Source organism: Scyliorhinus torazame, chromosome 8, assembly GCF_047496885.1.
Source record: "Scyliorhinus torazame isolate Kashiwa2021f chromosome 8, sScyTor2.1, whole genome shotgun sequence".
NCBI lineage: Eukaryota > Metazoa > Chordata > Chondrichthyes > Carcharhiniformes > Scyliorhinidae > Scyliorhinus > Scyliorhinus torazame.
Window position 1 is genome coordinate 77,370,814 of NC_092714.1, and position 27,678 is coordinate 77,398,491.

The window sequence follows — 27,678 nt, forward strand, 5'->3', positions numbered from 1 at the left end:
TTCCCACCTCTGAAAGTCCGATTTCATACCCTCCACTAGTCATGTCAAATTCAATTTATGCAGTTGGCCCAGCTCCGCGCCCCCTGTATCTCGAGATACCGAAAACTCAAGCCCACCACCCAGAATGGCAACTCACCTAACCTCCTCTCCTGCCCTCTGGCATTAATCGGGAACACCTCACTTTTTCCCATGTTCGATATATACCCCGAAAAACGGCCAAATTCATTCAGGATTGGCATAGCCTGTCAAAACTCCTCACTGGGTCCGAGATATATAGCCGAAGGTTATCTCCATATAACGGGTCTCTGTGCTCGACCCCTCCCCTCTCATTCCCTTTCCAACCCCTCAACGTCCTATGCGCCATTGCCAACGCCTCAATCACCAAAGCAACAAGGAGAGCAGGCACCCCTGCCTCGTCTCCTGAACCAACGCAAAGTACCCCAAACCCGTCCTGATTATAGGTCACTAGCCATTTGCGCACTATACCGCAGCTGGACCCAATCCACAAAACCATGGCCATAGCTGAGCCGGCCCAGCACCTCCGACAGATATGCCCACTCAAACCGATCAAAAGCCTTCTCTGCATCCATTACCACCACCATATCTGTCTCCTGCCCCTCGGAGGGCATCATAATGGCATTGAACAACCTGTGCACATTGTCAACAGCTGCCGCCCCTTCACAACCCCCATCTGGTCCTCTCCCATCACCCCTGGCACATAGTCCACTACCTGCGATGCTAACATCTTCACTTGCAACTCACATCCACATTTAACAGCATATTCAGTCAGTACGACCCACTCTGCTCCGGGTCCTTCTCCTTCTTTAAAATCAACGACAATGTGGGAGGAGCAACCCCCCACCCCACCGACTCATTGTACATCACCAGGGGCCCAGCTCTGCACCAAACTTTTTATAGAACTTGGCTGGAAACCCATCCGGCTCCGGGGCTGCCCCTCCTGCATCGAGCCCACGTAGTCCATCACCTCCCTCAGCCCTGCACCATCTCCTCCTCTCTTGGAAACACCAGCCCATCCAAGAACCACCTCAGACCCAGAGGCTCCGACTCATACAGCCTTCTATAAATGGCCTCAATTAACCTGTCAGCCCCTCTGGGTCCAACACCACCTTGCCTCTCCCATGCCCCACCCCTCCAATCTCCCTCATCGCTGCTTGCTTTGTCAGTTGGTGTGCCAACACCCTGCTTGTTTTTTCCCCCGTATGTACACTGCCCCTCTGGCCCTCAGCAATTGCCCTACCGCCTTCTCCGTGGACACCAACCTAAACTCCAACTGGAGCCTCTGCCTCTCCTTTAATAGACCCTCCTCTGGCCCAACCGAATATCTCTGGTCCACTCTCAAAATCTCATCCACAAGCCTTGCGCTCTCCTCTCGTTCCACCCTCACCCTGTGTGCCCGAATTAAGATAAATTCACCCCTTACTCCGGCCTTAAGTACCTCCCACAGTGTGGAGGCTGTGACCTCCCCCATGTCATTCAGCTCTACAGAACTTTGAATGGCAGCCCTCGCCCTCTCACACACACCCTCATAAGTCTATTTGAGTGGTTTGACAAGCCTTTCAGTTAACCTCGCATCAATAAGATGTACATCTGCAGTACTACACTGGACCGTGTGTCTAACCTTTTGTGCTCAAGTCCTGCAGTGAGACCTCACCCACCTTAAACCTTCTGACACAAAGGCTAGAGTGCTATCAACTGAACAGAGCTGGTGTTTTTATGATTTGGGAAACTTCATTTTTACTTTGCTTTAATTTCAAAATCCTAGAATTTCTGGACTCTGAAGAGGCTAGTCTAGCACAGTGGTCTAAACAGCTGGCTTGTAATGCAGAACAAGGTCAGTAGCGCGGGTTCAATTCCTGTACTGGCCTCCCCGAACAGGCGCCGGAATGTGGTTACTAGGGGCTTTGCACAGTAACTTAATTGAAGCCTACTTTTATTACTCCTTAATAAAAAGTAATTTAATAATTACTATTATTAAAATAACTGACAGGACTGATTGCAAACCCCAGCTGGAGTCTCTTGAAACGTTTGCTAGGTTCACTAGCCACCTCTGGTGGTAGAAAATGAGTACTACAACAGTACTGGATCAGAACATGAATATTTTGGCTGTTTCAAGACCAGAATAATTAAAATAACAAAAATGTTCAATTCCATCAAGTTCCTCCAATTGCACTTACTTTCCCATCTGATAATCACTTCACTGTTCGGTCCTGAAGTTCAGACTACCTTGATCCTTTCAGATTTCACAATTTACCCAGATTCCCAGAGATTGTACCGTTTCATAAAATTCATAGAATCATAGAATACCTACACTGCCGAAGGTTCGACCCATCAAGTCTGCACCCTACACAGGCCCACCACTCCCCCGCCCTAACCCCATGACCCTGTAATGCCATTTAACCTTTGGATAGTAAGGGACAATTTAACTTGGCCAATCTATCCAACTTGCCCATCTTTGGACTGTGGGAGGAAAACAGAGCACCAGGAGGAAACCCATGCAGATACGGGGAGAATGTGCTAACTCCACATAGACAGTCACCCAACATCTGAATTGAATCCAGGTCCCTGGTGCTGTGATGCAGCAGTGCTAACCACTGTGCCACCATGTCACTGTTACTTCAGTTAGTTCAGTATTACAACAGTGATTGTATTGATAACATTTTAAATAACAAAACAAAAAAAAATGTAATACACACAGAATGCGACTTTTTATCGGATGGGAAGGAAGGACCTCATGAGATTAAACATTAATGCCCTTTTGGTTTTCTGGTGCAGATATTTCTTTATTTTTAAATAAATTTTAGAGTATCCAATTATTTTTTTTCCAATTAAGGGGCAATTTAGCGTGACCAATCCACCTATCCTGCACATCTTTGGGTTGTGGGCGTGAGACTCACGCACACATGGGGGAAATGTGCAAACTCCACATGGACAGTGACCCAGGGCCAAGGATCGAACCTGGGACCTCGGGTGCCATGAGGCAGCAGTGCTAACCACTGCACCACCGTGCCACCCAAGTGCAGATATTTCTATAGGCACCAATATGTTTATGAAGCTTAAATCAACACACTATTTATTCTTCCAACGGTCAAGGAAGCCAGTTTTAATAATATAAACACAGGGAGCCAGCACACAGACAACTGTTTCTCCTCACCCAAATTGTAGAAACCCCAAACATAAAAGTATATTTTTTATTTATTCGTTCATGGAACATGGGGTGCCTCTGTCCAGGCCAACATTTGCTGCCTGTCCTGCTTTACCTTTGAGATGATGATGATGAACTAAAAACTTAAGCCACTGCAGTCCATGTGGTGTAGGTACACCCACAATGCTGTTAGGAAGAGAGTGCCAAGATTTTGCCATTCACCATTCCAAGTCAGGATGGTGAATGGCTTGATGGGGAACTTTCAGATGATGCTGTTTCACTGCATCTGCTGTCCTTGCCTTTCATGATGGCAGAGGTCGCGTGTTTGGACAGTGCTGTGGAAAGAGCCTTGCTGAGTTGCTGCGATACACCTTGTAGATGGGTGGATGTGAAGCCAATCAAGGAGGTGTTTTGTCCTGGATCGTATCAAGCTTCTTGAGTGTTCTTGAAGTTGCTCCATCCAGGCAAGTGGAGAATATTCCATCACATTCCTTCCTTATGCCTTGTAGATGGTGGACAGGCTTTGGGAAGTCAGGAGATGAGTTACTCACTACAGAACTTCCAGCCTCTGACCTGCTTTTGAAGCCATGGTATTTATATGGCTAGCGCAGTTCAATTTGTGGTCAATCGTTAACCCCCAGGATGTTGATAGTGGGGCATTAAACGAACATCCCCACTTCTAACCTTATGATGGAGAGAAGGTCATTGATAAAGCAGCTGAAGATGGTTAGGCCTAGGACACTACCCTGAAGAACTCCAGCAGCAATGTCCTGGTACTGAAATGATTGACCTCCAACAACCAACATCACCTTCCTTTGTGCTGGGTATGACTCCAACCATTGTTGAGTTTTCCCCCTGATTCCTTCCCCCTGATTCCCATTGAATTTAGTTTTACCAGGACTCCTTGATGCCGCACTTGGTCAAATGCTTGATGTCAAGGGGGGGTCAATCTCGCCTTATTTCTTGAGTTCAATCTTTTTGACCATGTTTATACCAAGACTGTAATGACATCATTTGAATGTGACTGTTTAGCACAGGGCTACATCGCTGGCTTTGAAAGCAGACCAAGGCAGGCCAGCAGCACGGTTCAGTTCCCGTAACAGCCTCCCCGAACAGGCGCCGGAATGAGGCGACTAGGGGCTTTTCACAGTAACTTCATTGAAGCCTACTTGTGACAATAAGCGATTTTAATTTCATTTCATCAGGAACTGAGTGGACCTGGTGGAACCCAAACTGAGCATCAGTGAGCAGGTTATTAATGTGTAATAGTTGTTACATAATACTGTTGCAACATTTCCATCATTTGCCGATGATCAAAAGTAGACTGATGGGACACTAATTGGCTGGGTTGGAAATATCCTGCTTTTTGTGTACCTACATACCTGGGCAATTTTCCACATTGTCCGGTAAAGGCCAATGTTGCAGCTGTACTGGAACAGCTTGGCTAGGGGTGCGGCAAGGTCTGGAGCACAAGTCTTCAGGACTGTTGCTGGAATGTTATCAGGATCCAGAACCTTTGCAATATCCAGTGCCTTCAACCATATCTTTATCAGGTGGAGTGAATCAAATTGGCTGAAGACTGGCATCTGTGATTCTGGGAACCTCAGGAGGAGGCAGAGGTAGATCATCCACTTGGCACTTCTGGCTGAAGATTGTTGTAAATGCTTCAGTCTTCTCTTTTACACTGATGTGCTGGGCTCCCCATCATTGAAGACAGGATATTTGTGGAGCCTCCTATCCCTGTTGGTTGTTTAATTGCCCACCACTGTTCATGACTGCATGTGGCAAAACTGCAGAGATTAGATCTGATCTGTTGGTTGTGGGATCACTTATCTCTGTCTGTCCCAAGCTAATCCGCTATTTGGCTTGCATGTAGTCCTGTTTGTAAAATTGCCAAAGTTCCAGATGACAATAGGCTGCTTTCCCCTTTGAGGGGGAGAGCTGACTGGTGGTGATTTAACCTGAGAATCACCACACCTCAGGCGAGGGGCGATTGAGAAAACGGGGTCTTCATGAATAACCTCAGCTGGTATGGGAATTGAAGCCGCGCTGTAGGCCTCACTCTGCATCACGAATCAGCTGTCTAGCCAACTGAGCTAAACCAGCTGCCAGCAGCTATTTCCTTTAGGATTCAGCCAGCTTGGTCAGTGGTTGCACTACCAAGACACTCTTGGTGATGGTTTCCCACTCAGAGAACATACTGTGCACTGCCACCCTAGGTGCTTCTTCCAATTTCTATTCAGTATGGAGGTGTATTGACTCATCTGCCAAAGGGGCAGGAACACAGTAAGTGGTAATCAGCAGAAGGTTTCCTTGCCCATGTTTAACTTAATGCCATGAGACTTCATGGGGTCTGGAGTCAATGCTGAGGACTCACAGTGAAACTCTCTCCCAACTGTATACCACTCTGCCAGGTCTGCTAGTGGGACAGGATATACACAAGGATGGTGATGACTGGGGCATTTTAAATTATGATTCACTCTACACAGAGTGGTAAATTAGTGGTATAACTATGTTAGACTATTGCTTGATTAGTCTGTGGGACAGCTCTCCCAATTTGGCACAAACCCCACCATGTCAGTAAGGAAGAATTTGCAGGGTAGACGGGGCTGGGTATACTATTATCATTTCTGGTGCGTAGGTTGATGCCAGGTAGTCCATCTAGTTTCATTCATTTTAGAGTTTCTAGTGGTTTGATACAACAAATTGGCTTGCTGGGCTATTTCAGAGGACAATTAAGAGTCAACAACATTGCTGTGAGTCAGGAGTCACATACATGCCAGACCGGGTAAGGAGGACAGACTTCCCTATAGGGCATTAATGAACCAGATGTTTTTTTAAGACAATCAGTAATAGTTTCATGGTCACCATTGCTGAGACTAGCTTTATATTCCAGATTGATTAATTGAATTCAATTTCCATGAATTGCCATGGTGAGATTTGAAGAATAGCAATCAGGAGCACAAACTCTGGCCAGTTTTTCAATTCCTGACTCAGAGTGCTGGAACAAACAAAGAACAAAGAAATGTACGGCACAGGAACAGGCCCTTCGGCCCTCCAAGTCCGTGCCGACCATGCTGCCCGACTAAACTACAATCTTCTACACTTCCTGGGTCCGTATCCCTCTATTCTCATCCTATTCATGTATTTGTCAAGATGCCCCTTAAACGTCACTCGTTCCTGCTTCCACCGCCTCCTCCGGTAGCGAGTTCCAGGCACCCACTACCCTCTGTGTAAAAAAAACTTGCCTCGTACATCTACTCTAAACCTTGCCCCTCTCACCTTAAACCTATGCCCCCTAGTAATTGATCCCTCTACCCTGGGGAAAAGCCTCTGACTATCCACTCTGTCTATGCTCCTCATAATTTTGTAGACCTCTATCAGGTCACCCCTCAACCTCCATCGTTCCAGTGAGAACAAACCGAGTTTATTCAACCGCTCCTCATAGCTAATGCCCTCCATACCAGGCAACATTCTGGTAAATCTCTTCTGCACCCTCTCTAAAGCCTCCACATCCTTCTGGTAGTGTGGCGACCAGAATTGAACACTATACTCCAAGTGTGGCCTAACTAAGGTTCTATACAGCTGCAACATGACTTGCCAATTCTTATACTCAATGCCCCGGCCAATGAAGGCAAGCATGCCGTATGCCTTCTTGACTACCTTCTCCACCTGTGTTGCCCCTTTCAGTGACCTGTGGACCTGTACTCCTAGATCTCTCTGACTTTCAATACTCGTGAGGGTTCTACCGTTCACTGTATATTCCCTACCTGCATTAGACCTTCCAAAATGCATTACCTCACATTTGTCAGGATTAAACTCCATCTGCCATCTCTCTGCCCAAGTCTCCAAACAATCTAAATCCTGCTGTATCCTCTGACAGTCCTCATCGCTATCCGCAATTCTACTAACCTTTGTGTCGTCTGCAAACTTACTAATCAGACCAGTTACATTTTCCTCCAAATCATTTATATATACTACAAAGAGCAAAGGTCCCAGCACTGATCCCTGCGGACCACCACTGGTCACAGCACTCCAATTAGAAAAGCATCCTTCCATTGCTACTCTCTGCCTTCTATGACCTAGCCAGTTCTGTATCCACCTTGCCAGCTCACCCCTGATCCCGTGTGACTTCACATTTTGTACTAGTCTACCATGAGGGACCTTGTCAAAGGCCTTACTGAAGTCCATATAGACAACATCCACTGCCCTACCTGCATCAATCATCTTTGTGACCTCCTCGAAAAACTCTTATCAAGTTAGTGAGACACGACCTCCCCTTCACAAAACCATGCTGCCTCTCACTAATACGTCCATTTGCTCCCAAATGGGAGTAGATCCTGTCTCGAAGAATTCTCTCCAGTAATTTCCCTACCACTGAAGTAAGGCTCACCGGCCTGTAGTTCCCTGGATTATCCTTGCTACCCTTCTTAAACAGAGGAACAACAGTGGCTATTCTCCAGTCCCCCCGGACATCGCCTGAAGACAGTGAGGACCCAAAGATTTCTGTCAAGGCCTCAGCAATTTCCTCTCCAGCCTCCTTCAGTATTCTGGGGTAGATCCCATCAGGCCCTGGGGACTTATCTAAATTGATATTTTTTAAGACGCCCAACACCTCGCCTTTTTGGATCTCAATGTGACCCAGGCTATCTACACACCCTTCTCCAGACTCAACATCTACCAATTCCTTCTCTTCGGTGAATACTGATGCAAAGTATTCATTTAGTACCTCGCCCATTTCCGCTGGCTCCACACATCGATTCCCTTGCTTATCCTTCAGTGGGCCAACCCTTTCCCTGGCTACCCTCTTGCTTTTTATGTACGTGTAAAAAGCCTTGGGATTTTCCTTAACCCTATTTGCCAATGACTTTTCATGACCCCTTCTAGCCCTCCTGACTCCTTGTTTATGTTCCTTCCTACTTTCCTTATATTCCACACAGGCTTCGTCTGTTCCCAGCCTTTTAGCCCTGACAAATGCCTCCTTTTTCTTTTTGACTAGGCCTACAATATCTCTCGTTATCCAAGGTTCCCGAAAATTGCCGTATTTATACTTCTTCCTCACAGGAACATGCCGGTCCTGAATTTCTTTCAACTGACACTTGAAAGCCTCCCACATGTCAGATATTGATTTGCCCTCAAACATCCGCCCCCAATCTAGGTTCTTCAGTTCCCGCCTAATATTGTTATAATTAGCCTTCTCCCAATTTAGCACATTCACCCTAGGACCACTCTTATCCTTGTCCACCAGCACTTTAAAACTTACTGAATTGTGGTCACTGTTCCTGAAATGCTCCCCTACTGAAACTTCTACCACCTGGCCGGGCTCATTCCCCAATACCAGGTCCAGTACCGCCCCTTCCCTAGTTGGACTGTCTACATATTGTTTTAAGAAACCCTCTTGGATGCTCCTTACAAACGCTGCCCCTTCTAAGCCCCTGGCACTAAGTGAGTCCCAGTCAATATTGGGGAAGTTGAAGTCTCCTATCACCACAACCCTGTTGTTTTTACTCTTTTCCAAAATCTGTCTACCTATCTGCTCCTCTATCTCCCGCTGGCTGTTGGGAGGCCTGTACTAAACCCCCAACATTGTGACTGCACCCTTATTCCTGATCTCTACCCATATAGCCTCACTGCCCTCTGAGGTGTCCTCCCGTAGTACAGCTGTGATATCCTCCCTAACCAGTAGCGCAACTCCGCCACCCCTTTTACATCCCCCTCTATCCCGCCTGAAACAACTAAATCCTGGAACGTTTAGCTGCCAATCCTGCCCTTCCCTCAACCAGGTCTCTGTAATGGCAACAACATCATAGTTCCAAGTACTAATCCAAGTTCTAAGTTCATCTGCCTTACCCGTAATACTTCTTGCATTAAAACATATGCACTTCAGGCCACCAGACCCGCTGTGTTCAGCAACTTCTCCCTGTCTGCTCTGCCTCAGAGCCACACTGTCCCTATTCCCTAGTTCTCCCTCAATGCTCTCACCTTCTAACCTATTACTCCCGTGCCCACCCCCCTGCCATACTAGTTTAAACCCTCCCGTGTGATACTAGCAAACCTCGCGGCCAGGATATTTATGCCTCTCCAGTTTAGATGCAACCCGTCCTTCTTATATAGGTCACACCTGCCCCGGAAGAGCTCCCAGTGGTCCAGATAACGGAAACCCTCCCTCCTACACCAGCTGTTTAGCCACGTGTTTAGCTGCTCTATCTTCCTATTTCTAGCCTCACTGGCACGTGGCACAGGGAGTAATCCCGAGATTACAACCCTAGAGGTCATGTCTTTTAACTTTATGCCTAGCTCCCTGAACTCCTGCTGCAGGACCTCATGCCCCTTCCTGCCTATGTCGTTAGTACCAATATGTACAACAACCTCTGCCTGTTTACCCTCCCCCTTCAGGATGCCCTCTACCCGTTCGGAGACATCCTGGACCCTGGCACCAGGGAGGCAACATACCATCCTGGAGTCTCTTTCACGTCCACAGAAGCGCCTATCTGTGCCCCTGACTATAGAGTCCCCTATTACTATTGCTCTTCTGCGCTTTGACCCTCCCTTCTGAACATCAGAGCCAGCCGTGGTGCCACTGCTCTGGCTGCTGCTGTTTTCCTCTAATAGGCTATACCCCCCGACAGTATCCAAAGGGGTATACCTGTTCGAGAGGGGGACAACCACAGGAGATTCCTGCACTGACTGCCTGCCCTTTCTGGTGGTCACCCATTTCTCTGCCTGCACCTTGGGTGTGACCACATTTATATAACTGCTATCTATGACGCTTTCCACCACCTGCATGCTCCTAAGTGCATCCAATTGCTGCTCCAACTGAACCATGCGGTCTGTGAGGAGCTCCAGTTGGGTGCACTTTCTGCAGATGAAGCCATCCGGGATGCTGGAAGCCTCCCGGACCTGCCACATCTCACAGTCAGAGCACTGTACCCCTCTAACTGACATTGCATCAATTAATTAGTAAATTAAAGTTAAAATTTAAAAATAAAAAGTTGCTGTTAACTCTCTGTTTCCTAGCACTAGATTTCTACTATTATTGTGAAAGCTAAATATAGTACTCTCCGATCTCTAGCTTAGATACCCCTCTAAATTATAATTAAGTAATTATGTTTAATTAGTTACCAATGCTTATTTTTTTTAATTTAGTGTAGATTCCCAACCAGCCACTCAGGCCACAGCTTTTCTGTGATGTCACTTCAGTTTCTTCCCCCCCCCCCCCCGCCCCACACACACACACACAATTTCAAAAGGTAATAAAAGTAAAAATGAGTAAAAATCACTTACTTACCTTCTGAGGGTCCCAGATGTTCTCAGGTTCTCTCCCTGACGGAGACTGCTCCTCCTCCTCCGAACGGCTCCCGAAACTAGGCCGCAATCTTTTTAAATCTCTGCTCCGACTCGCAGCTCCGGCGCTTTTTAAATCTCCGCACCGACTCGCAGCTCCCTCGCTTTTTAAATCTCCGCTCCGACTCGCAGCTCCCGCGCTTTTTAAATCTCCGCTCCGACTCGCAGCTCCCTCGCTTTTTAAATCTCCGCTCCGCCTCGCAGCTCCGGCGCTTTTTAAATCTCCGCACCGACTCACAGCTCCCTCGCTTTTTAAATCTCCGCTCCGACTCGCAGCTCCCTCGCTTTTTAAATCTCCGCTCCGACTCGCAGCTCCCGCGCTTTTTAAATCTCTGCTCCGACTCGCAACTCCTGTCTTTTTAAATCTCCGCTCCACCTCGCAGCTCCCGCGCTTTTTAAATCTACGCTCGGACTCGCAGCTCCCGCGCTTTCTAAATCTCCGCTCTGACTCGCAGCTCCCGCTCTTTTCAAATCTCCGCTCCGACTCGCAGCTCCCGCGCTTTTTAAATCTCCGCTCCGACTCGCAACCCCTGTTCTTTTTAAATCTCCGCTCCGACTTGCAGCTCCCGCGCTTTTTAAATCTCCTACCAGGTCTTTTGCTAAGATCAGTTTACTCAGCACAGCCTGGGAATCAAACTTGGAAACTTCCCTGATCTGTATGGTTTAACTACTCACTCTATAAAATCACCAGGCCAGCAGGAAAACTCTTATTCCCATTCAAAAATAAATGATAAACTTTCTTTTAAAATGAACCTTGTTTTTGCCTCCCCTTCACATTACCTCCTCGCACCTCCCAACCGTCCATCCCCCCACCCACACAAATAAAATCTGTTGTGGTCTATGGACACAATGCATATGGTTTAATTGAAGTACTGTACCAGGAGGCAAACTATCGTTGTGGTAATGGCTGACTCGAGGTTGAATGGGGTGAGAGACCCCCAACAAGAGTGGTCACCTGGAATGTGCGGGGCCTGGGTGGCCCAGTCAAAAGAGCATGGATTTTTGATAATTTAAAGAGTCAGGGGGCCGACATGATTTTCTCCAGGAGAACCACATGTGCGAGCAGAAACAGGCGTGGCTTCGGAAGACTTGGGTGAGCCATGGTTTCCACTCGGAGTTTGACAGCAGACCCTTGGCGGTTGGGGCACCTGGAGGAGAAAGAGTTTTCATACTCTTCTTCAGTACATAATGTGTTTTCCAGGATTGATTATTTTGTCTTGAGCCAGGCACTGTTGCCAGGGGTGAAGAAGTCCGGGTTCTCAGGCGGTGGTCATTTCTGACCATGCCCCACATTGGGTCGACTTGGAGTTGGAGGTAGGCTGGTGTCGTCGCAAGGGGTGGTGGTTAGATGTAAGTCTGTTGGTGGACCTGAGGTTCTGTGCAAAATCTCAGGTGCTATCCAGGACTACATTTTGAACAATGTTAATGGGGAGGTCTCACCCTCAATACTTTGGGAGGTGCTAAAGGTAGTAATTCGGGGAGAAATTATATCCTTCAAGGCACATGTAGATGCAAGAGGCAAGGAGGGAGTAGGAAAAACTGGTAGACAATATTACAGGGATTGATCACAGGTAAGCGAATGGTCCATCCCCAGAACTATTAGCGGAGAGAGAAAAACTGCAAATAGTTCGATTTAATCTCTACGGATGGGGCGATGCGACAGTTGAGGTGAGCTAAAGGGGGAAATCTACAAGTATGGGGAGAAGATAAGTCGGCTCCTGGTATATCAACTGAGGAAATTGGAGGCAGAGAGGGAGATTGTCCAGATTAGGGCGCGGGATGGGGCCTGGTTCCCCCCTCAGGAGGAGATGAATGAGGTATTTGATGTGTTGGGTGCTCTGGATCCGTGGAACACATACAGGCCACCAACACTTAAAATAGTGCAACACTATTTTATTAAGTTAGAAACTGTTGAACATACTTACACTGTGGGTTAACACGATGTTAGATTATACTAAAGACCTATGCCTGTCCGAACCAGTCTATGCACTCAGCACATGGTGAGGATCTGTAGTGTAAGCTGTAAGCTCTGTCCTTGTAGGAGGCTGCATCCCAAATGAGCGGGAACTCTGATGCCCTCTGTCTATTATAGTGAGTGTGCTCTAACTGGTGATTGGCTGCGGTGTTGTGTGTGTTGATTTGTCTTGCTGTGTGTCCATCAATGTGTGTGTATCTGCACCATGATATACTGGTGTATATTATGACATCCCCCCCGTTATATAAAAGAACGCATGTGTGTGGCAATAAATAATGTATGGTGAGAATGTCCCTAACTACGTGTGGGGTGCGAAGACATATTTACAGGACTACGTACATGAGAACTAAGCTATTTACATGGAAAGGTGCCTGGTGCTGAGAAGCAGTATGCAACAAGAATAACGAGATCAACACTATATACAAACCAGGGAAACGATCAAACAAAGCAACAAAACAATTCAGAGAGTCTATAAGTCCGCAAAGTTCATAAATTAATTCTCTGAGGTGGGCGACGGATTCTGCTTGACCGTAAGGGTGGCAAACTACTCATCATCTGGATTGATGCTGTATACCGATAGAGGCTGGATTCTTTGCTTCGGGTACACCCTGTTTTTTGTAACCGATTCGAAAAGGTGCCTTCGGGTCCTCGGTGTCAATATCGAGCAGTAGGTCCGTATCGGACTCGGTGACCGTGGGTTGAATGGCCCGGACATTCCTGCGAGGCTGGTTGGAGCGATACGAATTGGCAGGCCGAGCTGATCTGCATAAAGCAGCACAGTGGCCAAGTTTGCCACATCTCGGGCATTGTCGGGATTTGGCAGGGCATTGCCGCTTTAAGTGGGTGGAGCCACAGTTGCCGCACGTTGTAGCGTCAGTATGTTCGCTGCGCCACAGCGCATGCACGGTGCGGCCGTACGTGGTGCACGCCTGCACAGTACGTTCGTCGACATCGCCATCCTCTTGTTCGGTGCGCACAAGCGTGGGAGTCTGCGAAAAGCGCGTGAAATGGCCGCCCTCATCCAGGCTGAGGCCCTGGAGTTGCTCGATTGCTTGGACCCATTCTGCCTTGTGGGGACCTTGTGTTGCTAACTTTTGGTTGGCTCTTAAATCGTAATTTGCTCTGTTTTATAACCTTTGCTCTAGAGTCGCCAGGTATCTTTATGATACCGCCACGAGGTTCAAGTTCAAGTACTGATCAATAACTGAACACACCAATTAGTAAGATTCAAATCAAAACACATTTATTATACACAGTAAAAAAAAGCACTTATTGTCACAAGTAGGCTTCAAATGAAGTTACTGTGAAAAGCCCCTAGTCGCCACATTCCGGCGCCTGTTCGGGGAGGCTGGTACGAAGTAAATCGCTACTCATGCATAAACTCTACTTTCTAAGCTATTTCTATCACTAACAGGCCTGTACTTGGCTTCGGACTGGCCCACCAGGTCAGGGGAACAAATGGCCTTTCGTTCAGGTCCTGAGTCTGTAGGATTCAAAAGCTGGTATGGACTGGTAGCTAGGAGCGCCTATCTCATAGAGAGCGTTGACTTGAGACTTACTTGTTTGGAGCGGCAGCTTGGGTAGTTCACTCTCAAGGGTTGATTCGCTGCTGAGTGTCCTGCCGAGAAGGACGATTTGAACTTGGGGGCTTTGCTTTTTGTCCCCAGGGGCTTCCCGCCCTTCGGGGCAGACCCCGTACCTGGTTTCAGGTGATTGGACTTTGTTCCAATCACTTGGTTCGATTTCTCCAATGCTAGAGCGGTTCCCTGATCGTTGGGCGGTCTTTAAGTGTCCGTTAACCTCTTTTGTGTTGGCTCCTGCTGGCGCCGAGGAGTCTGGCTTGGCCTTGTTTACCTTAAAATGTTTTGATTGTTCCTGGGGATCGCTCATTAATATGTAGATGGCTGCTACATTACTGTGCAGATGGCTGCTGGTTTCGGTGTTGGCTGGTTGTTTTGCAGGTTCCAATATACATGATTTCTGTATTTGCTAGACTTTGCCTGTGTTGGCTGAATTTCCCTTCAGCCTTTGCAGTTCTCCATTTTAAGTCGGGAAGTGGCCAACTCAGGTGGCTACACTTGCCGCGCTGTTTCAACCGCTTGGATGTGGGAATACCGACTAGTGGCGTGTTCATGTAGCACGCAGGTCTCGATGGCGGTCGCTAGGGTGAGCAGCTTTACCTTGAGGAGCTGCTGGCATAGGGGGTCCGACTGAACACCGAAAACGATCTGGTCGCGTATCATGGAGTCGGAGGTGGGCCCGTAATTACAGGACTGCGCAAGGATGCGGAGGTGGGTGAGAAAGGACTGGAAAGGTTCATCCTTACCCTGCAAACGCTGTTGGAATACATAGCGCTCGAAACTTTCATTCACCTCGATGTCGCAGTGAGTGTCAAACTTGAGGAGGACCGTCTTGAATTTTGATTTATCTTCATCATCAGCAAAGGTGAGAGAATTGAAAATGTGGATGGCATGTTCCCCAGCCGTGGAAGAGACCGATCTCCTTGGTGTCCGAGGCATCTTCCCGGTCTGTGGCTTCCAGGTCGAGCTGGAAGCGTTGTTTGAATATCTTCCAGTTGGCCCCCAGGTTACCGGTGATGCGGAGCGGCGGCGGTGGGCGGACGCTGTCCATTTTGCAGGATGGCTGTATGCTTGTGGAAGGCAGGTCACTTGCAAGTAGATCTAAGAAGTTCTAATATCCCTAAACTCCTGGTATCATGATGTGTTGGGTGCTCTGGATCCGTGGAACACATACAGGCCACCAACACTTAAAATAGTGCAACACTATTTTATTAAGTTAGAAACTGTTGAACATACTTTCACTGTGGGTTAACACGATGTTAGATTAAACTAAATACCTATGCCTGTCCGAACCAGTCTATGCACTCAGCACATGGTGAAGATCTGTGCTGTAAGCTCTGTCCTTGTAGGAGGCTGCATCTCGAATGAGCGGGAACTCTGATGCCCCATGTCTTTATAATGAGTGTGCTCTAACTGGTGATTGGCTGCGGTGTTGTGTGTGTTGATTGGTCTTGCTGTGTGTCCATCTGTGTGTGTGTCTGCACCATGATATACTGGTGTATATTATGACAGTATTTAGAAACATCTATGAAAAGTTAGACAGGTCTGAACTGCCACGTGATGGGAGGGATATGATGGAGATCCTGGGGGAGTTGGAGTTTCCCAAGGGTGGGGGAGGAACTAACGGGAAGAACTAGAGGGTTCTAACGGAAGTTGGAAGAGATCACCGCGGCGTTGAAATTGATGCAGTCTGAGAAGTCACCGGGGGCCCGGTGGATTCCCGGTGGAATTTCATTACAAATTTGCAGATCAGCTGGCCCCTTTACTGTTGGGGATGTTTGGAGACTCCTTGGAAAGATGTGCTCTGCCACAGACGCTGGGGCAGGCATCGATTTCCTTGCTCCTGAAGAAGGACAAAGACCCGCAGACTGCGGGTCATATCCAATCTCCCTGTTCAATGTGGATGCAAAGCTTCTAACTAAGGTGCTGGCGGTGAGGTGGTGGGCAAAGACCAAACTGGATTTGTTAAGGGATGGAGGTTGACAGCAAATGTGAGGCAACTGTTGAACGTGGTACTTAACTCAGGGGAGGGCCAGGTTCCGGAGATCATATTTCGCTTGATGCGGAGAGAGCGTTCGACGGGGTAAAGTTGGTCTATCTGTTCGCGGTACTAGAGAATTTTGGGTTTGGACTGGGCTTCTTAGCATGGGTGCGGCTGTTGTATGTGGCCATGTTTGCCAGTGTTTGCACTACAAAGTGAATTCTGAGCCTCCCGTCTATACAGGGGCACCAGGCAGTGATGTCCGATTTCCCCTTTGCTGTTTGCATTCGCAGTAGAGCCACTAGCCATGGCGCTGAGGACTTCGAAAGCTTGGGACGGAACAGTTAGAGGCTGGGTGGAGAATAGGGTTTCACTATACACCGACGATTTTTTATGTGTTAGGGATCCGGAAATGTCAGTGTTATGGAGATTTTGAAGCACTTTGGGCCTTCTCTGGCCATAAGCTAAATGTAGGAAAGAGTGAATACTGGTGGTTGGGGCACCAGGTTGGAGAGGGGGGCTTGGTGGGTTGGCCTTCCGGCTAGCAGGAAGTCATTTTCAGTATTTGGGAGTCCAGATGGGGTTTCAGTATACACCGACGATTTTTTATGTGTTAGGGATCCGGAAATGTCAGTGTTATGGAGTCCAGATAGCAAGGGACTGGGGGAATCTCTGGAGGCTGAATTACACAAGTTTTTTTTTTTAGAAAACATTTTATTGAGGCATTTATAATTTTAACATTTTAACATTTTTTTTTTTTAAAATAATTTTTATTGATGTTTTCACAAAGTATCAACAACAAAATGAAAAAGGAACCCAATAGAATTAAATATAAAACAACCCCCGTGCCCCCCTTCTCCCCTATACATAAATAATAAATTAACACCCCGAATTAACACATAGTAAACATAGCAAATATATACACCCCTCAGATCCCCCAGTGTAGACAAACAAAAATTAAATAGAACCCCCCACCCCCACCCCCCGCCCCCGGGTTGCTGCTGCTGCTGACCATTGTCTACCGTTCTGCCAGGAAGTCCAAGAACGGTTGCCACCGCCTGAAAAACCCTTGCACCGATCCCCTTAAGGCAAATTTCACCTTATCCAATTTAATAAACCCCGCCATATCGTTGATCCAGCATTCCACGCTTGGGGGTCTCGCATCCTTCCACTGAAGAAGAATCCTTCGCCAGGCTGCCCGGGTCGCAAAGGCCAGAATACCGGCTTCTTTCGCCTCCTGCACTCCCGGCTCCACTGCAACCCCAAATATTGCAAACGCCCTTACCTGTAGGTACCTAAAGGTGTTCCCCAGGGGGAGCCCATACTTCTCCTCCAGCTCACCCAGGCTTGCGAACTTCCCATCCACAAACAGGTCCCCCAACCTTCTTATCCCTGCCCTGTGCCACCCCGAAAACCCTCCATCTATTCTCCATGGGACAAACCGGTGGTTCCCCCGTATTGGGATCCACACTGAGGCCCCCACATCTCCCCCCCCGTGCCGCCTCCACTGCCCCCAGATTTTGAGGGTAGCCGCCACCACCAGGCTCGTACTATACCTCATTGGAGGGAGCGGCAACGGCACCATTGCCAGCACCTCCAGACTCGTACCCTCACAAGACGGCGTCTCCAGCCTCTTCATGCAGCCCCCTCCCCCTCCATCACCCACTTGCGCACCATCGCCACATTGGCGGCCCAGTAGTACCCACAGAGGTTGGGCAGTGCCAGCCCCCCCCCATCCCTACTCCGCTCCAGGAACACCCTTCTCACCCTCGGAGTCCCTCACGCCCACACAAATCCCGTTATGCTCCTGTTGACCCGTCTAAAGAAGGCCTTCGGGATAAGAATGGGGAGGCAATGGAACAGGAACAAAAACCTTGGGAGCACCGTCATCTAAACTGACTGCACCCTACCCGCCAGGGACAGCGGCAACGCGTCCCACCTCTTAAACTCCTCCTCCATTTGCTCCACTAGCCTCGTGAAATTAAGTCTATGCAGGGCCCCCCAGCTCCTGGCCACCTGGACCCCAAATACCTGAAGCTCCTCTCCGTCCTTTTTAGTGGGAGCTCACCAATCCCCCTCTCCTGGTCCCCTGGGTGAACCACGAACAACTCGCTCTTCCCCATGTTGAGCTTGTACCCTGAGAAATCCCCGAACTCCCTGAGGATCCTCATTACCTCCGGCATTCCCCCCACCGGGTCCGCCACATATAGCAGCAAGTGGTCTGCATAAAGTGACACCCTATGCTCCTCCCCACCCCGCACCAACCCCCTCCAGTTCCTTGACTCCCACAGTGCCATAACCAGGGGTTCAATCGCCTGTGCGAAGAGCAGGGGGGACAGGGGACCCCCTGACTCGTCCCTCGATGCAACCAAAAGTACTCAGGCCTCCTCTTGTTCGTGGCCACACTCGCCATCGGGAACTCGTACAACAGCCTAACCCACCTGACTAACCCCTCCCCAAACCCGGACCTCTTCAGCACCTCCCACAAGTACCCCCACTCTACCCTATCGAAGGCCTTCTCAGCGTCCATCCCCACCACTATCTCCGCCTCCCCCTCCCTCGCCGGCATCATAATAACCTTCAGGAGCCTCCGCACATTCGCGTTCAACTGCCTCCCCTTCACGAACCCCGTCTGGTCTTCGTGGATCACTTGCGGCACCCAGTCCTCAATTCTCGTGGCTAAGACCTTCGCCAGCACCTTGGCATCTATGTTTAACAACGAAATCGGCCTGTAAGACCCACACTGCAGGGGATCCTTGTCCCGCCTCAGGATTGAGGAGATCAGTGCCCAGGACATCGTCGGGGGCAAAGCCCCCCCCTCCCTTGCCTCATTGAAGGTCCTAACCAGCAATGGGGCCAACAGGTCCACATGTTTTTTGTAGAATTCGACCGGGAAACTGTCCGGCCCCGGTTCCTTCCCCGCCTGCATGCTCCCTATCCCTTTGGTCAGCTCCTCCAGCCCAAGGGTGGAGGTGTTGACCTTGGGTAGGGTGCTCTTTCCAAGAGCCGGTGCAGACTCGATGGGCTGAATGGCCTCCTTCTGCACTGTAAATTCTATGATAATCGGGGGCCCTAATCCCACCCCCAGTCCCTCCTCCACCTTCGGGAATCTCAATTGGTCCAGAAAGTGGCCCATCCCTCCCTCCTCCAGTGGGGGCTCGGACCGATACAGTTCCTCATAAAAGTCCCTGAAGATCCCATTGATGCCAACCCCACTCCGCACCACACTCCCTCCCCTATCCTTAACTCCCCCGATCTCCCTAGCTGCGTCCCGCTTCCGAAGCTGATGCGCCAGCATCCGACTTGCCTTTTCCCCATATTCATAAATCGCCCCCTGGGCCTTCCTCCACTGCGCCTCCGCCTTCCTGGTGGTCAACAGGTCGAATTCGGCCTGGAGGCTACACCTCTCCCTCAACAGTCCATCCTCAGGCACCTCTGCATACCTCCTGTCTACCCTCACCATCTCCCCCACCAGCCTCTCCCTCTCCCTCTGCTCTCTCCTCTCCTTGTGGGCCTAATGGAGATCAGCTGTCCCCTAACCACTGCCTTCAGCGCCTCCCAGACCATCCCCACTCAGATCTCCCCGTTATCGTTGGCCTCTAAGTATCTCTCTATGCTTCCTCGGACCCGCCCACTCACCTCCTCGTCCGCCAACAGCCCCACCTCCATGCGCCACAATGGGCGCTGGTCCCTCTCCTCCCCCAGCTCTAGGTCTACCCAATGCGGGGCGTGATCCGAAATGGCTATCGCCGAGTACTCGGTATCCTCTACTCTCGCTATCAACGCCCTGCTCATAATAAAAAAGTCGATCCGGGAATAGGCCTTATGAACATGCGAGAAGAATGAAATATTCCCTAGCCCCCGACCTTGCAAATCTCCAAGGGTCCACCCCTCCCATCTGGTCCATAAACCCCCTCAGCACTTTAGCGGTCCAGTGCCGGATCCAACACCGTTTTAAAGTCCCGTCCCCCCCATTATCAGGCCCCCCACTTCCAAGTCCGGGATCCGACCCAACATGCGCCGCATAAAACCCGCATCGTCCCAGTTTGGGGCGTACACGTTGACCAGCACCACCCTCTCCCCTTGCAGCTTACCACTTACCATTACATACCTGCCGCCATTGTCTGTCACAATGCTCGACGTCTCGAACGACACCCTCTTTCCCACCAAGATCGCCACCCCCCGATTTTTGGCATCCAGCCCCGAATGAAACACCTGACCTACCCACCCCTTTCTCAATCTTACCTGGTCTGCCACCTTCAGGTGTGTCTCCTGGAGCATGACCACATCCGCCTTCAGCCCCTTCAGGTGCGCGAACACCCAGGCCCACTTGACCGGCCCGTTCAGTCCCCTTACATTCCAGGTTATCAGGCGGATCAGGAGGCTACCCGCCCCCCTCCCCCGCCGACTAGCCATAATCCCTCCTCGGCCAGCCACGCGCCCGCACCCCACGCCCGGCCCGTTCCCCACAGCGGCAGACCCCTGTCCCAACCCCCTCTACTCGCTCCAGCTCCCCCTTGACCATACCAGCAGCAACCCAGTTCCTCCCCACCCACCCACCCCAGCTAGGACCCCTCCTAGCTGCTTTGCTCCCCCCATTGCACTCCCGCAAATCAGCTGACCCTGGCCACTCCCGCCTCTCGTTCGACTCCTCCCATTGTGGGACATCCTCTCCTCCTCCATTACCCATCAGCAGGCTCTCCGCCTCCCCCTTCCATCCCAAGCACGGGAAACAACCCTCGCTTCCCAGCCCCCTCCAGCCTTCAGCGCGGGAAAAAGCCCACGCTTTCCACCTGCCCGGCCCCGCCACCTTTGACGCAGCTCCTTTTACAGTCCCAGTCCCCTCACCCCCGACTCGGGCCTCACCCTCCGCCGCGGGGCCCCATCCCCCTACCGGCCAGCCACCCCTACTCCATTTACTTGCCCCCCTCCAAGAGCCCACCCGACAGACTCAACCAAGACAGTGCCCAACCCACCCTAACCACCCACACCGAATCAAAAAGAAAAAAGAGCAAAGAACCCCCCCTCAAAATGTAACACACCAACAGCAATCCCCGACCACCCATCCCGACCCTCAGTTTGTGTGCAGCTTCTCGGCCTGAACAAAGGCCCACGCCTCCTCCGGGGACTCAAAATAATGGTGCCGGTCCTTGGAGGTGACCCACAGTTGCGCCGGCTGCAGCATGCCAAACTTCATCCCCTTCCTGTGCAGCACCGCCTTCGCCCGGTTGTACCTGGCCCTCTTCTTCGCCACCTCTGCGCTCCAGTCCTGATATATTCGAACCTCCGCGTTCTCCCACCTGCTGCTCCTCTCTTTCTTGGCCCATCTGAGCACACACTCCCGATCAGCGAACCGATGAAACCGCACCAGCACGGTAGCATTGTGGATAGCGCAATTGCTTCACAGCTCCAGGGTCCCAGGTTCGATTCCGGCTTTGGTCACTGTCTGTGGTGAGTCTGCACATCCTCCCCGTGTGTGCGTGGGTTTCCTCCGGGTGCTCCGGTTTCCTCCCACAGTCCAAAAATGTGCAGGTTAGGTGGATTGGCCATGATAAATTGCCCTTAGTGTTGGGTGGGGTTACTGGGTTATGGGGATAGGGTGGAAGTGTTGACCTTGGGTAGAGTGCTCTTTCCAAGAGCCGGTGCAGACTCGATGGGCCGAATGGCCTCCTTCTACACTGTAAATTCTATGATAATCTATGATAAAGCACCGCCCACAGCGGCTCGTTCGCCTTGGGCCTCCTCGCCAGCACTCTATGGGCCCCTTCCAGCTTCAGGGGCCTCTGGAAGGACCCCAATCCCATCAGCGAGTTTAATATGGTGACCACATAGGCCCCCACGTCCGACCCCTCCAGCCCCTCCGGGAGGCCCAGGATCCGCAGATTCTTCCGCCTCGACCGATTCTCCATCTCCTCGAACCGTTCCTGCCATTTCTTGTGGAGTGCCTCATGCGCCTCCACCTTTACCGCTAGGCCCACGATCTCGTCTTCGTTATCGGAGATCTTTTGTCGGACCTCGCAGATCGCCACCCCCTGGGCCTTCTGGGTCTCCAGCTTATCGATAGAAGCCTTCATCGGCTCCACCAGGTCTGCTTTGAGCTCCCTGAAGCAGCGCTGGATAACCTCCTGCTGCTCCTGCGCCCACTGCATCCACGCTGCCTGGTCCCCGCCCGCCGCCATCTTGCTCTTCTTCCCTCACACTTTCTTTGGGTTCACCACCAGTTTTTTAGTCGCCCCGCTCCTGGTCCAAGCCAGACACTGTCGGGGGAATGTTGCAGCCTTCTTCCCACACCGGGAAATGTTGAAAAAATTCCGTTGGGGGCCCTGAAAAGAGTCCAAAAGTCCGTTCCAAGCGGGATCTGCCGAACGTGCGACTTTGCTCTGCATCGCCACAACCGGAAGTCCAACATTTTAACATTCTAAACAACAGAGCTGTCCGACACACGCAAAAACCCGCCAGTAACATACCCAACTTCCCCCCCCCCCCCCCACCCCCCGTCCCAACTCCTAGCTACCCATATATTAGATTCACTGCCATGCCCCCCCCCCCTTGTTGACCGTCAGTTTTTCTTAAAGAAGTCGATGAACGTCTGCCTCCTCCGAGCAAACCCCTGTATTGAACCCCTTAAGGCGAACTTAATCTTCTCTAGCCTGAGAAACCCTGCTATGTCACTGACCCACGCCTTGAATTTGGAGGCTCCGAGTCCCTACATCCCAGCAAAATCCATCTCCAGGCCACCACCCCTTCCCCCTGGGCTCACGGATCTTCCGACACTCCAAATATTGCCACCTCTGGACTCAGAGTCACCCTCCCTTCCAGGACCTCTGACATGATATCTGAGAATCCCTGCCACAATCCCCTCAGCTTCGGACACGCCCAAAACATATGTACATGATTCACCGGACTTCCCCCGCACCGCCCACACCTGTCCTCCACCTCCTCAAAAAACCTACTCATCCGGACCACAGTCATATGAACTCTGTGGGCCACCTTGAACTGGATCAGGCTAAGCTTGGCACACGACGAGGATGCATTGACTCTTCTCAGGACCTTCTCCCATAGCCCGATTTCCAACCCCCCTCCAAACTCGTCCTCCCACTTCCTCTTCACCTCTCCTTCCCACTCCATCAATTCCTTATATATTTCCGAGACCCTCACCTCCCCAACCCTGTAGTCCCTTTAGAGGGAGGCGCGGGAAGCTTGGAACCTGCTCCGGACAAAGTCCCGTACCTGCAGGTACCAAAATCCATTCCCACCTGGCAACTCAAACTCCTCCTCTCGCTCCTCCAGGCTTGGGAAACCCTCCTCAATGAAGAGATCTCCAAACCTCTCAATCCCTGCCCTCTTCCACTTCCTAAAGCCCCCGTCAAGCCCCTCCGGAGCGAAACGGTGATTGTCACAGATCGGTGACCACACCGACGCCCCCTCCAGCCTTATATGCTGCCTCCATTGCCCCCACACTCTCAGGGCTGCCACTACCAATGGGCTTGTGGAGTACCATGCCGGCGAGAATGGCAGAGGTGCCGTTAACAGAGCCTCCAGACTCGTGCCCTTGCAAGATGCCGCCTCCACTCGCTTTCACACCGAACCCTACCCCACTACCCATTTCCTAACCATCGAAATATTGGCCACCCAGTAGTAGATAATAAAGTTCGGAAGGGCCAAGCCTCCCACCCCAGTCAGGAAGGATCTTCTTCACCCTCGGGGCTTTCCCGGCCCATATAAAACCTGAGATCGCTGCGTTCACCTTCCTAAAAAATGCCTTAGGGATGAAGATTGGAAGACACTGAAACACAAACAACAATCTCGTGAGAACTGTCATCTTCACAGTCTGTACCCGCCCTGCCAATGTTAGCGGGAGCATGTCCCACCTACGGAAGCCCCCTTTCATTTGCTCAATCACTCTGCAATCCCCCCCCAACGGGTCTGTTATTTTATTAAAATCATTATCCCCTGCCAAATATTCGATGCCCTCAGCGCTATTGCCAAAGGCACAATGGCCAGGGCAAACAGTAGTGGGGCGACTGGACACCCCTGCCTTGTCACCCTGTACAGACTTAAATACTCTGATCGAACCTGGTTGTTCCTTACATTCGCCACCGATGCCTGATATAACAATCGGACCCAATCAACGAATCCCTGCCCGAATCCAAACTTTCCCAGGACATCCCACAGGTACCTCCACTCCATCCGATCAAAGTCTTTTCTGCGTCCACGGCGACCACCACCTCGCGCTCCTCTGCAGGCATCATTATCACATTTAGGAGCCTTCAAATATTGGTCATCCCTTCACAAATCCCGTCTGGTCCTCCTCTATTCCCCCCGGAACACAATCCTCTATACGTGTGGCCAAGATCTTTGCCAGCCATTTCGCATCCATATTCAACAGGGAGATCGGCCGATACGACCAACAACTCTCCGGATCCTTATCCCGCTTCAAAATAAGGGAAATAGATGCCTGCAATAACGTTGGGGGGAGCACACCCAGCTTCGTGGACTTATTAAAAGCCTTTACCAGGAGCAGCCCCAGCAGCCCGGAAAACTTTTATAAAACTCATACGGGTATCCGTCAGGTCCTGGGGTCTTACCCGATTGCATCGCCCCCTAACCCATCTATAACCTCCCCCAGCCCAATTGGGGCTCACAGACCCTCCACCAACTCCTTATCTATCCTCGGGAACTCCAGCCCCCCCAGGAATCGCTTCATACCCTCCTCCCTGGCTGGGGGTTCCGATTTACACAATCTATTGTAAAATTCCCGAAACACATCATTCACCACCTCCGGATCCAAAACCACCACCCCCCCCCTGTAATCCTTTACTTTCCCAATCTCTCTCGCCGCCTCCTGTTTCCTCAGCTGACGCGCCAGCATCCTGCTGACTTTTTCCCTATATTCATAGACCACGCCTTTACCCTCCTTAGCTGTATTACACAAGTCTAATGGGGAAGGTTAAAGCAGACTTGCAAAGGTGGAATGGTCTCCCCCTATTCTTGACGGGCTGAATGCAATCGGTTAAGGTGAATATCTTGCCGAGATTTATATTTTTATTTTCAGTGCCTCCCAGTGTTCCTGCCTATTGCATTCTTCAGAGAGATCGACCGACTTGGACTGGGTTTATTTGACGGGTAAGCCCGAGGATCAGGAGGACGGTGTTCCAGAGGGAGAGACAAGTCGGGGGCTTGGCCTTGCCAAACTTTCAGTATTACTATTGGGGCGCCGATGCTGAAAAAGTGCTAGAGCAATGCGGAGAATCGGAGGAGCTGTGGGTCCTGGTGGAGGCGGAGTCTGTCAGGGGGCAAGCCTGGGGGCATTGGTAATGGCTCTGCTCCCGGTGGTGAAAGGAAACATTCAACTAACCCGGTGGTAGTAGCCACTTAAAAAATTTGGAGGCAATTCCGTCAACATTTCCTTCAACAATTTGAAGGCTGCCTCAAGGCTAGCTCCCATCTGTGAAAATCAGTTATTTGAGTGTGCTAGTTTGGATGTAAAATTTAGGGAGTGGAAGGAAAAGGGGTTGGAGAAGGTGGGATATTTGTTTTTAAAGGGTCAGTTCGCTCGCCTGGGGGAACTGAAGGAGAAACATGGACTTCCAGATGCTGATTGTTTCAGGTATCTCCAGGTGCGTAGATGGATCAAAAGGAATTTTACAACCTGACCAGTGAAGCAGTCTTCTGCCTTGCTCGAGCGGAATTTACCCTGCTCCGGGTCAGAGGTGACCAGTACTTCAGGCATATACCAGCGGACAGTGGAGGAGGAGACATTCTCAATTGGGGTGTGAAGGCAAAGTGGGCAGAGAAGCTGGGGCCGATCTTGGAAGAGGAGGTTTGGAGTGAGGCACCGAGGAGGGTGGATGTGACCTCATCTTGTGTGAGGCTGAGTCTCATCCAGCTAAAAATATTGTTTCGAGCACACCTCACAAAGGCTAGAATGAGTTGGTTTTTTTGAAGGGGTGGATGATAGATGTGCGGTGTTCGAAGGGGCCACTATGTCGGCAATCCTGGGCATTAGGTTGTAGCCTTGCCCACTGGTGACGATTCTTAGTGTTTCGGATGGCAAGAGTTCCGGACATGGGTGGGACAGACATTTTGGCCTTGCCTCACTTGTGGCAAGGAGGCGGATCCTCTTGGGCTGGAGGTCAACTACACTGCCAAGTGCCTCAGCATGGCTGGGTGAGCTGATGGAGTTTTTACACCTCGACAAATCCACATTTACCGTGAGAGGGCCAGTGAAAGGGTTTTACCATAGATGGCGGCCATTTATAATGAATTTTAAAGAGTTAGTCACAGTTAGCTGTTAGGGTTGGGGGGTTTAGGGGTGAGGTTATAGTACCGTAAAGGGAAGGGGGGGTTCTTACTGTTTGACTGTTATTCTGAGTTAGTATATATGCTTTGCATAAAAATGGTTAAAATTATGATAAAAACATCTTCAAAAAAAGAATTGGACCCTTGTGGCACACAATTGTAACTGCATTGGAGTCAGTGGAATTTGATGCACTCACTGGGCACAGATATAAACTGCCTTCTGTATGCATGACTCAAAAGAAAAAGCTTGGAAAATATAACAATGACTTATGAGCAGGATTTGTATCAGGATTTGGGCAATTTGATTTTTGTACCATTCGTTTTTGATATTCCAACTTGGATTTGGTATTAAAATAACCAACTCATAATTTTATTATTTATGAACTATGCAACTTTTACCCCCTTGAACTTGATACTGTATACTAGATATGATAGAAATTCTGTGCCAGCATTTCCTGATATAGAAGAATTCCCATGAGAACTACTAACCTGATTTAATCTTTCTGAATTATTGTAAATGTATTTCTGCTCCATATTTGAATTCAGATTTGATCCTGATTTAAATGAGAACATACAAAATAGGAGCATGAATAATCCACATGTCCCTCGAGCCTGCCCTGCCATTCAATAAAATCCAGTCTTCTTAGCAGCACTTCCCCATAACCCTTGATTCCCTTGGTGTTCAGAAATTCATTGATGACTGAGCTTCCATAACCGTCTGACAATTTCAAAAACTGAGTCAATAAATTCCTCCTCCTCCTCCTCAGTCCTAAATAAGTTGATCCCTTCTTGGGAGACTGTGACCCCTATCAACCAGGCAAAAACAGCCTCTCAGCTGCTACCCGATCAAGCCCTCTAAAAGTTGTACACATCATGTAAGTAAGCTTTTAAATAGAAGCTTTTAGTTTAGAACAACAGTGATTGTGAAACATAACTTAACTAGGCAGCTATTCAATTCCAAATGTATTTTTGAAAAATCTGTTTAAACTAAAAGCTTTATTCCATTACTAACATGCATGAAAACAATTGACCAAATGATTCCTGTTTAGAAACAATTGAATTGATCCTCACTCTGTTCTTTAAAACAAGTGTATAAAATTCTGACATGTTTGCAGTTGTGTATATACGGTGCTACTGAACCTTCTGTCTCGTTGCAGAGAGATTCCCCTTCCACATCCAGACAATCCCCAGCTAACGGCTATAGCAGCACTTATAATTCTGTTTCGGTAAGGCTTACATTTACAACACAAATCCAAAGTTCTGTTGCCAGTGACATAATTGTGTTAGTGTTGACCGGTACCTCTGTACCAAAGAATTTTTCTTACAGTAAAGT

At 49.8% G+C, this 27,678-nt stretch overlaps 1 protein-coding gene across 12 annotated transcripts in view; it reads left to right on the forward strand.

Moving 5' to 3' along the window:
* Positions 1-27,678, forward strand: part of caska (calcium/calmodulin-dependent serine protein kinase a) — a 783,320-nt gene that overhangs the window by 682,493 nt on the left and 73,149 nt on the right. For 9 of the 12 annotated variants that reach the window (XM_072513849.1, XM_072513848.1, XM_072513852.1 and 6 more), the window contains one exon: positions 27,503-27,571. The exons of the other annotated variants lie outside the window; for them this stretch is intronic. In XM_072513849.1, coding sequence (XP_072369950.1) covers positions 27,503-27,571 — 69 coding nt within the window. The remainder of the gene's footprint in view (positions 1-27,502; positions 27,572-27,678) is intronic. 12 annotated transcript variants of the gene reach the window in all.